We start from the raw sequence: 11,372 nt of genomic DNA, 5'->3' as shown, positions 1-11,372 counted from the left end.
ACTGGTTAATCTATCTCATTGACTATTTCATAAAACCAGTTCCTTGTTTTATCATTTCACTGGTTTTCTTACTTTCAGTTTTCTTAATCTCTTCTTTGATGATCAGGATTTATTGTTTGATTTTTAACTGGAGGGTTTTAATTCTTTTTCTAATTTTTTAGTTGCATACTCAATTCATTGATCTACTCTTTCTCTGTTTTGATGTAAGTTTTTAGACATACATTTTCCTCTAAATACTCCTTTGGCTGCCTCCCCCAAATTTTGGTATGTTGTTTCCTTGTTACAATTCTCTTTAATGAAATTGTTCACTGTGTCTATGATTTATTCTTTGACCCATTCATTTTTTAAGATAAAAGTTTTTTGGTGTCCAATTAATTTTAGTTTTTTTCTCCAGTCCTATGTTCCATATAATTTTATAGCATTATGGTCTGAAAAGGATACATTGAATATTTCTGCATTTCTTTTGCATTTGATTGTGAGGCTTTTGTGTCCTATTATATGATAAATTTTTGTGAAGGTACCATGTACTGCTGAGAAAAAGGTAAAGGGGATGTGGAAAACTAGGCACATTAATACATTGTTGATATAACTGTGAACTGTTCCAACCATATTTGAAGCAATCTGTAACTATACTCAAAGAATTAAAAACTGTCCATACCTTTTGACCCAGTAATAGTACTATACTATTAGGTTTATTTGCTAAGGTGATCAAGGAAAAAGAAAACTATGTGTTCTAAATATTTATAGCAGCTCTTTTTGTTGAAGGGATGTCCATCATCATTTGGGGAATGGCTGAACAAGTTGTGGTATATGCTTGTAACAGAATTCTTTGTTATGAAATGACAAAACAAGATGATCACTCATACACACACACAGACACATACAGAACCACTTACACGAAGTGATGCAAAGTGAACAGAATCAGGAGAAAATTACATAGTAACAACAATAATGTATGATGATCAACTATGAATGGTTTAATTATTATCAGCAAAAGACAAGGATCCAAGACAACTCCAAGGAACTCATAAAGAAAAAGGACATTCACCAGCATAGAAGAAGATGGGGTCTGAATGCAGATTGAAATTTACCATTCTTCACTTTATATACTCCAGGAATTTTCCTTTAGTGTAAGTAATCTGTGTCTTGTTTCACAACATAAAGAACATGGAAATATGTTATATAATATATATATACAACCTATATCATTTGGCCTGCCTTTTTGGAGAGGAGGACCAGAAGGGAGGAAAGTAACATGAATTGCAAAATGTCAGAAAATGAATATTAAAAATTTTATTAAAATGTAATGCAGAAAAATGTTTTTGAAAATCACCTAGTCAGTGAGCAGCAGATTGAAGGTTGAAGACATCTATGTCTTTCCAATTCCTTCAACTAGTCCTTATATGGCATGGTTCAGATCTTGAAACCAGGATGTGTCTAATTTTTTTTTTCAATTGACTGTTCCACTAAGGATTTTGGTTATCTTAACATCAAATTTTCTTGTTGCTCCACTATTTTATACTTTTGTTACAAATCACTTTACAAAGAAATGTATTCTCTTTGATTCACTGAAGAGTCACTAGATTAGCTGAAGAATGAATAGACTTCATTTTTGAGAAGCCATCAAAAATGGTTTATGTGTAAGTTTGTGCTTTTTTTGGTTACCCATGCCATGTATGAAATGTCACTCTACTTACTAATTTTTCAGAAATAATGATTTTTGGAGAGGAAATGTCTAGCACCTTAACATCTTTCATCTATGTTCTCAACAGTCTGAGTCACTATACCCTTTTATACAGAATCCTGCTGTTCTTTGCTATTAAAAATTAAAAATTATTGTATCATGCTTAGTAGAAATTTACAATTCATAAAGAAATGTTATTTTAGAAAATATTATGACAAATTCACAAACTTTCCCATCCAAGTGGTAGACTCAGCTTATGATTACCTTAAAGACTGCTGCAATTTACAGAAATGCTACTTTGACATGTGAAGACCAAAAACAATAAAGTATTTACACTCATATTTTCCCCATAATAAGAAGCTACTAGGACACAAGAGATATTATTTTAGAAATGTGATTGCTGATTGCCATTTTAAGATACAAAATAAACCAAGGGAGCTAGAGGACATTCCTGCAAAGTATTTCACTTTGGACCATCTGTGAGAAAACATTTTTTAATTTTCCCTTTCTACTCTACCGTCCCTTTCCCTCATTTCTCCCTCATCTTTCACCTGAGCTCAGTGAAACACTGGATGGACTTATTGTGTAATGAATGTGTTCCTTGCTGTTAAAACATTCTACTGAAAAACTAACTTAAGATGAGTTTACCTCAAAATAATTTCACTATCTCTAGCTTAGTGATTCTCTGTAGTCTCCTAGAATGTCACACACCAGTAATGTACAGGTGTGTACTAATGTGCATAGATGGGCATAGAGCATGAGCCAAGGTAGAGGGGCATTCCCCCTTCAGGCCTTCCCTGAGGGAATATACACATTGTCCTATAGGCCCTATATTTATATAGGCCCTACACACACACACACACACACACACACACACACACACACACACACACACACATTTTTCTTGAAAGCCTTTCCCCAGTCCCTCTACTTATCTTCCCTTCAACTTTCCCATCACTATCTCTCACTCCATTTGGAGAAGGCACATCCACTCATACAATGTATAAATGTCCATGTGTATATGTACGCATGTATAGCCACAATATGAAATGTATATAGATATGCAAGGTACAATATTAATATTAGCCTGAGACATGATACAAAGGTGGATATGACACTATCTTAAATAATTTTGAGGTTTATTTGGGAGAGAATCCCCCCCCAGACCCCCCACTAAATTATGATACAGGGTAGAAATATGAGGACCAGAAGGGAGATAGATCAAATGTTATCGGGTTCTAAGAAGGTGAGTGAATAACTTTTATTGCAATATATAAGTACCATGCCTTTGCATGCACACTGGATTCATTTGCAAACTACTCTATATCGATTGCTTTGTGTAAGAGCAGAATTTAGTCTAGTATCAGTGGATCATTGCTGCAGGATACCAGTTAGTGAGTTAAATGATAAAGTTCCGAAATGAAAAACTAATCCTGAAAAGATAGAGTGGTGACAATGCCCTAGAGATTAGTTGGTTTGGGCTTCTGTGGGGCCAGGTTACTACGGATTTACTTGGGATTAAGGGTGTGGGTAACAAAGGGCTATATAATACTGCAGTTTCCTTTCACCAGACCCAGGTGAGTCCTTTGCTCTTGGAAGATGAAAGTGACCAGCAAGTGCGGGTGTTCAGCCCCAACCGTGGATAACCACGAGGTACCCGCATTTGATTGCAGAATTTCTTGCAGAGATAAACTCCAACCGCAAGGTCGTTCCCACCTTTGGGGGAAGAAGAATTGGGAGTGGCAGGAGAAAAAGGAGGGGGTAAGAAGGAATGGGAGGCAGGGAATGTGAAACTCCAAAGGGCCTGGCTAGAGTGATCCTTCTCTTGGGAGTAGATGTGAGTAGAATGGGAATAGCGGTGGCAGGTGAGGACTGAGGGGAGAGTCCAGGGCAATGTCAGTAACGGCTCCACCAGGTCTCGTGACCTTACCCCATTCCCACGCGCCCCAGGCTACCCCTATTCCTCGAGCTTTTTCCAAGGTTCAATCTGGATGCGGACTTGCCACCCCTTTTCAAGCTTAGCGCCTAGTTCTGAACCCCTAGGAGGAGGCTGTCTACATGCTGCCCTTCTCAAGTCCCTCTCAGCCCTAAGCACTTTTCCACCTCTGCACCCCGTCACCTCGGCACCCCACCCCCGGCGTCAGCCTCGCGCGCGTGGGATAACGGCAGTCTCCTATCCCTTTTGCCCCGCCCCCAGTCCCCCCATTCCCTTCTTCTAGGGCTTTCCCCTCATTCCCATCTTCATTCCTTCATGAATGTCCTCTCTTAACCCCTTCGCCTTCCCCTCCACTTTCCCACCTCCATCTCCCACTGCCCTCCAGTGAAAGCCGCAGTGCCGCCACTCCATTTGGAAAAGGGAAATCCACTCCCGGAATAGACTTGGGCTGCACTAGGGGCGGGGTCCGCGGAGCCGACTAAGGGATCCCCACAGGCGCGCGCGCACGCTCTCCCCACACGCACACGCACACGCACACACACATACACACTCACCCCACCCCCTCCCTCCTCAGTCTCCCGCGGCCGCGCACCGCCCCCCTCCCCCTCCCCCGTCCGCGCAACTCAGGAGCGCAGTCGAATCCAGCGGCACCGCCGCCGCCTCCACCAAAGCCGAGCCGGCAGCTCTGAGGAGGAGCAGCTTCTCCAGCCGCTGCCGCCGCGGAGCCCCGCGCCCTCCAGCCGCCCGCCAACCTGCCCGCCTGCCCTCTTTCTCTCATCCTTCTCCCGTTCTCCCAATTTCCTGCCGGGTGCTCGGTCACTCCGGGAGCTTAAGATCTCCCTGGTTCTCTCACACGTCTGCCCCTCCCTCCCCATCCCCTCCTCTTCCCATCTTTACCGATTCCCGTCCCCGTCCCTATCCCTATCCTTGGCTTCGTCCTCATCACCTCGCGGGGCCAGCGACAGGGGCTGGCAGGTGGGAGGACATCATGAGTCTGGGGGGTGGCAACAGCAGCCGGCGCCGCCGGGCAGAGAGCGGGGACCCAGAGCCACTCCCGCTGCCGCTGCCCCCACCCCCGGGAGAACCCGCCACAGCCGGCCCCCCGCGCTACCTGCCGCCACTACCCCCGCCGCTGCCCGCCCTGCCGGCTCTGCCGCCGCCCCCGCAGGCGCCAATAGGACCCGCTCCGAAGCAGACCGAGCCGCAGCCGCTGGCCGAGGGGATCCCGCGGCGAGGACCTGGAGAGGACCTGCCGCCCCTGCCGTCGCAGCCGTCCCCACCACCGCCGTTGCCTCCCCCGCTGCCACCCCTGTTGCCTCCCCCACCGCCGCCACAGCTCCCGCTCCTGCTCCCGCTCCCGCTTCCGTCAGCGGAGCAAGTGCCCTCAACTGCGGGAGACTCTGGTGAAGGTCCAGACCGCTTCTCTGAGCCTCTCCCTCCTGAGGCGGTGATTAAGGACTCGGAGGAGCCGCAGGCTGCGAGAGTCGGAGGGGAGGCAGAAGGACAGAGCTCCGAGGAACAGCCCGAGACCCGCTCGGTGTGTAGCAGCCGCAGCAGTAGCAGCAGCAGTGACCAGCGCACGGGGCACCACCAGCACCAGCACCACCAGCCCATCTGCAAAATCTGCTTTCAGGGAGCTGAGCAGGTAAGGATACTACTCATTGAAGCCCATATCCACTACTGAGCGTCCCCTGAACTCTAGATCATCCCAAGCGGGACTGTGGACTAAGTCAGGAGCCCCGAGACAGGTGGCAGCAAGCTCTGAAATCCAAAGGCTCCCTCGCCTGGTGCTAGTTAAAGACTCAGACTGGAGATATTCAGCACCATGGACAAGTCTCTGGTATCTTGTAGTTCTCTTTACTTGGCCTTCTGAATAGTGAAGATTCTTTATTTTCACCAGTTTTCCCTCTCTTTCCCTTCATTCTTTTTATTTTGAAGGCAGATATACACATTTGCTTCATCCACGATGAGTGTATTTCATTCGCTTTGCTTTCTTTTTTCTTTTTCTTTTATGTATATATCAAGATTTGGGTTGATATCAAGGTTACACATTCCTCAGGTGCCTTAAATATGCCAGAGATTCCTGTGAATGACTATGTTCTTGGTTTTACATATTGCTGAAGAAGTATCTTGAGGTTAAATAGTCACAGAATACTGACACATTGACACATAAACAAAACCACAAACAAAACAATGGAACACAATCAAAATATTATATTGTTATGAATATTGCAGTTTTAGGTCTCAGAGTTGGATTTTTTATAAAAGACAGAGGAAGCTACTCTGGCTCTGGGACTGAGTGAGAATCTTTGGTGTTTTTAAGAGGACAAAAATGACATCTTTTATTGAATATGTATGCTTCAGCAATTGTTAATATTTTTAAACAATATATAAAAATGTAGCTAAACCATTAAATTTTATGAAAAGAATTAAGTGAATTAAAGGAAGGTAAACTATAAATTTGTGGTCTGCGATGACATTAGCTTGGATATTTTAAAAAGTAAGGAAATTGCACAGGAATACAAAGCTTTTAATAATATAGTGCAGTAAGTCAATATTTATGATGCTATGTCTAGAAAAGAAATAAAAGCATAATGCTACTGTAAGCTACTCTCTGAGTTGTCATGCATTTCTTCTTTAGCAATGATTAAGAATAACTGCAGAGGAAATGCACTTGACCATCCACTTAAAAGTTATTAAAGAGATTTAATAGTACTGCTGTTCTCCCAAGGGTATTGGAAGTTATATGTTGTAGACATTTTGTATCTTACTAGAACATTTGTGTGATAAGTGTTATAAGTATTTTTGGAAGATTATTATTTGGGTAAGATTTTATGATTATTCTATTCAGAGCATGAAATTTTAATTTCATATAGTTGAATAGGGCTCAGTTCTTATTTTCTGAATTAAAAAGAAAAAATATTGAAAATATGGAACCTCCATAACATTAATATTGATTTCTTTTATTTTTAGGGCGAACTGTTAAATCCTTGCCGTTGTGATGGGTCAGTTCGGTATACACATCAGCTATGCCTGTTAAAGTGGATCAGTGAAAGAGGGTCATGGACCTGTGAGCTCTGCTGTTATAGATACCATGTAATAGCAATTAAAATGAAAAAACCTTGCCAGGTAAAAATTAATATATAATTATTTTCTGAAGTATTGGTACTAGTCAAGAGTATACGTCATTGAGGACATTTTCTAAAATTGAAAAAAAATTGAATTTGTGTAGTGCTGTTATTCCAAGGTATATTGCATCTGGGTTTTGAACAGCTTACATGATGCTTTTGCCAATTATGTTCTATAGATTTATTTGTTTCTTATTGATAAAATATCCCATTATCAAATGCTAAAAAGCACAAGCTGGTAAAGTGTCATGTGTTAATCTTGTAGTAGTTAAAGAATTATATTTTAATTTAATTTAATATGATCTGAAATTTTAAAAAAAACTGAGAATTTAAACATTGAATATGCTCCATTTTGGGGAGAGAGACAAGTAGGGGGGAGTCAGTCTGTAGTTCTACAGAGGACTGGGACAGACTTTTTAAAAAATCAATAATCTGATATCTTTTTAGCCTTTAATCCTTCCTGTGCTTTCAGTTTGAGCATTTTTCACTTGATCAGTTCCAAATGCCTTTAACTTCTATATGTAGTCAGCTGCACCATTTCTTGCTCAAGTACAATGCAAACAATGAGAAGCTATGTGACTTTATAGATAGAGATTGCTCTGGAGTCAGGGAGACTCAGGTTCAAATCCTGCCTCTGACACATACTAGTTATGTGTGACTGTGGGGAATCTTTTAACTACTCAGTTACCCAGGTAACTCTAAAACTATAACCTGCAGATGAGTAAGATTCTTTACCAATGAAATCACAGGTCTAAATAACAACAAAAAGCTCCACAGTAATATATATTGAATTAATAAAATATGTAAACAACCAAAATAGAGAGTAAAAAATAATTGAAGTTGACTAGGTGGAAGAAGATTGGAATCTAAAGCACAGAAGAAATGGGAAAGGAAAGGAAGGAGAAAATAACTTGAAAGGGAAAGGATGTTCTCTAAGTCTAATATCAACTTCCATTATACTATTGACACATATGAAACTATATCTCTTTAGGAGGATGAACTAAAGAGAGTACATAAGTATTAATAGTGGTTGAGCAGAAAAACTAAGGGAACTAAGTGAAATTCTCTGCCTTAATTTTTATTTCATACTGCTTTATAACATGCTGATTTCTTTTAAATTATAATTAATTTGCAACTTTGATGGTTGTTTAAGTTTGATTAACAAGTAAGAGATGAAAATAGGAAATTTCTCAAGCCATCCAGGGGACATGTATGTTATTTTGAAAGATGAAAAATTCCAATAAAAAGTGATGCTATCATACTGAAGAGAAATCCAAAATGAAGTGTTTATTTAGAACTAATATTTGGTTGAGCCAGTTGGGTGTGGGTCAATTAAAGTCATTTTGAAAAAAGTAATTACAGCTAAAATAATGTCACGGGATCAGGATATGGATTGGATAATTATATTTATAGGTATTATAGTAATGAAAGTACTATATATGGAAAATGTCCAATATTCTGTTGTTTGGATTATCTTCAGATCCTATTTGCATTTGACCATTGATAGTCTGCAGGCAAATACCAAGTACTCTTTAACTGTTAAGATAGGAAGACATGTTTCCATAATTGTCATGTTAAGCATAATTCATTTTAGTCATTCCTATTTGAAGTTAAAATTTATGTTAGGAATTCACATTTGATTCTATGTGAAGTTCAAAGAAACAATGGAGAGAGGAAGGAAAATAATACTAATGACTAACATTAATTATTAGTATTATTTTGTTTAAGACTTTACTTAATGATAAAAACCACTTTGTAAACATACAATTTTAATTAGTATTAGTTTTACTTGCATCTACTTAGGGTTGACCCTATTATTACATATAACATACGATATACACAGTCAGTTAATAAGCATTAGGCACCTTATATGTATCAGGTATTATGCTAACTATTGGGGATACAAAGAAGGCAAAAGATAATGCTTACCCTCAAGGAGCTCTCATTTTATTGGGAGAGACAACATGAAAACAGCTATGTTCAAATGCCTTATAAACAGACACACTCACCCACCAATCCACATTGTTTTTTAGTATAACACAAAATGTAATTTTGGAGCTAAAATAGATTTGTGTTGTGATTAATTTTCATGTTGTTCTAATAAGTAAATTACTACATAGAAACACATTGTACACTTATAAAGATCATTAACTTTTTCTGGCTACAGGGCTGCCATTTGGACCCTGGGACTTTTTTTTTTCCTGATTAGTATCCTGGAGGCTTGAAAGGGCTCAATGAAGTTCCTAAAGTGGAGTTTATATACTCTTAGAGTCTGGATGAATTAATTGTATTTTAATCTCAACAACAACTTATGCATTCATTAATTCTTGTGGTTATAAGTTCAGGGATGTGCAGGAGATGATAGAAGGTCATCCATGTTTGGAACTGCAGAGGAAGTTGAAAATACCAGGAACCACAGGCACAGAGTTAGTTGTTTTGGACAAGAGACTTATGTAAGAACTTTGAAAAATAATTTCTATCTCTAAATGAGAAAAAAGTTTTATTTCCCTTTTGTATAATAGAGCAATTAAGGATTGTTTAAGACATGACTTACCAAGAATATTTGGAGAGTAATTTTCTGTGGGATTTTGTTGTTTCTGATCACAAAAACTCAGTGAAATGTGAATGTCTAGATGTAAATTGTCAAAAGAATTGAGCAATTCCATGTATATTATGGTTTCAGAATAGTTTCTGTCAGCGAGAAGTAAATGAATAATCATAATATTACTTGCCTATGATTCCAGATCATCTGCCCCTTACCTTAGTACCTTCTCCTAGCTTATTTGTATTTATTTTACCCTCAGCTTTTGACTAAAGTTCCCTTTCTTCTCTTCCTCCTCCTCTTTCTTCTTACATTTATATGTTTTTGTATACTTTCCTGATAACCACCATTTGATAAGAATCTCAGGGAACCCAGTAACTATTCTCACTTTTAAGACTTAAAAAGAGAGATTGGGCTTGTTCTGATTGCACCCATAGGACAGAAAAATATGGAAATTGTTGTGACAAGATTTAGACTAATAAGGAAGTCTAGGGAAAGAAAACACCTCCTAATTTAGGGTTATCCCAAGGAAGTCTTAGTAAGGAAAACACTTCCTACACTTCCTAATATAGAGTTATCCTAAGGCCCAGTGCACTGCTTGAGGAAGTGGGGGGATTTTTGATTACTATTACAAGTATTATTTTATACATGAATAAACTGTGAGTCAGGATGGTCAGTGACAAAGTTGGTAAGCAGTGAGATTAGAACCTGAATACATCTTGTAGTACAAGGCCCTTTCCATCATGCCATTTCATACCATTATGCCTTTCATTTGACTCCACCTATCTCTACAGTAGAGCTGTTCCAATAATTTGGAAGTATAATGTGTAAATATCACTAACAATGTAACTTGATCATCTTTCCCAGACCAAATCCCACTTTACCTATGACATTATACCCTATAGAGTAGAATTTAGTTTTGAATGACTTTATCTATTTCTATAATTCTAGATATATAGTAACTAGGTTAACTATAGATTCTTATTGCAAAGCACTTCTATAAGTTTCATTAACTTCCCTAAATCACTAAGCTGCAATAGTTGCTAAATAAAGGTCCGGTGGAAATGCGATCTTATTCCCCCCAGTTGTCTAAATTATTTCAGTGAAGTAGCTGATGGGCTTAGAACTACAGAAAAATAATTTAAATTTTGATTGTTATTTATGAACAAGGCATCAAAGTATTGAGTGCTTTGCGATCTTTGAACATTTACATTTTATGCTTTTCTCAAAACTGGAATCCAATGGAATCCAATCATTGCTGATCTGACAATTTGATTATTTTAATAAAAATGATAGTTGATCTCATCTAAGTTCCTAGAAAAATTTTAATAGCTGTAGGCTGTAGTGAAATTTCTCATTACCAAGATTATATTACTGAAGAAAAATATTTTACATTATTTGAAATAGATATAATAAAAATGTTTCCTTAGAAAATTAAAATTAAATAAATAAAAATAAATGAGCCATATATATCATAAGGCAATTTCATGTGAAAAATTGTTTTTGCACATTTGCTTGCTAATTCTTAAAATCCATTCATCTGCATTTCAGTTGCTAGAGTTAACTGATGTTTTACTATTTAAAATATCTAAATTTCTCTTTGCATGGTAATTGAACCATCTTGTTTTCTATACTTTTCTTTTGTGTAGTGGCCTGATGCTTTTCTCTGTGAACTTATAATAATGTAGGTGAACATGTACTCTAACTTCTCATAGTATTTTTCCAAGTCTTTATTTTCTCTGCAAAGAGTTAGAGAAGCCAAATTTCCAGAGTGGTCCATAGCTTCGTCTTTCATCTTTCTCTGTATTTCCTCAGCTCTGTTTAGGTTCATATCCTATTCTGACCCATTGAACATCCCTAGGTCATCTTTTTCATTTGAGTCCTTTGTCCTCTTGTAGAGAATTGAGTCTTTACTAAGGGTTGGTACTTAGAGCTAGAAACTATTAGAAAAGCAGATTTTTGTGATTGAAGAAATAATTGTAGATAGAGCATCTTCAACTCTGGCTAAATAATATCTTCTCTTGCATTTCAGTTTTTCCCAAAGTTTGCTGCTAATGAAATGAAATGTTAGCATTCTATACA

The 11,372-nt window shown here is 38.6% G+C and overlaps 1 protein-coding gene across 1 annotated transcript in view; it reads left to right on the top strand.

The window, feature by feature from the left end:
• The first annotated feature begins 4,608 nt into the window (after positions 1-4,608).
• MARCHF11 (membrane associated ring-CH-type finger 11) overlaps positions 4,609-11,372 on the top strand; it is a 139,250-nt gene continuing 132,486 nt past the window's right edge. The window contains exons 1-2 of the mRNA XM_044657889.1: positions 4,609-5,265; positions 6,594-6,749. Coding sequence (XP_044513824.1) covers positions 4,609-5,265; positions 6,594-6,749 — 813 coding nt within the window. The remainder of the gene's footprint in view (positions 5,266-6,593; positions 6,750-11,372) is intronic.

Source organism: Gracilinanus agilis, chromosome 1, assembly GCF_016433145.1.
Source record: "Gracilinanus agilis isolate LMUSP501 chromosome 1, AgileGrace, whole genome shotgun sequence".
In the NCBI taxonomy this organism is placed as follows: Eukaryota; Metazoa; Chordata; class Mammalia; order Didelphimorphia; family Didelphidae; genus Gracilinanus; species Gracilinanus agilis.
Note: the sequence above shows the minus strand (reverse complement) of the source record. Positions and strands in the feature narration are given on the sequence as shown.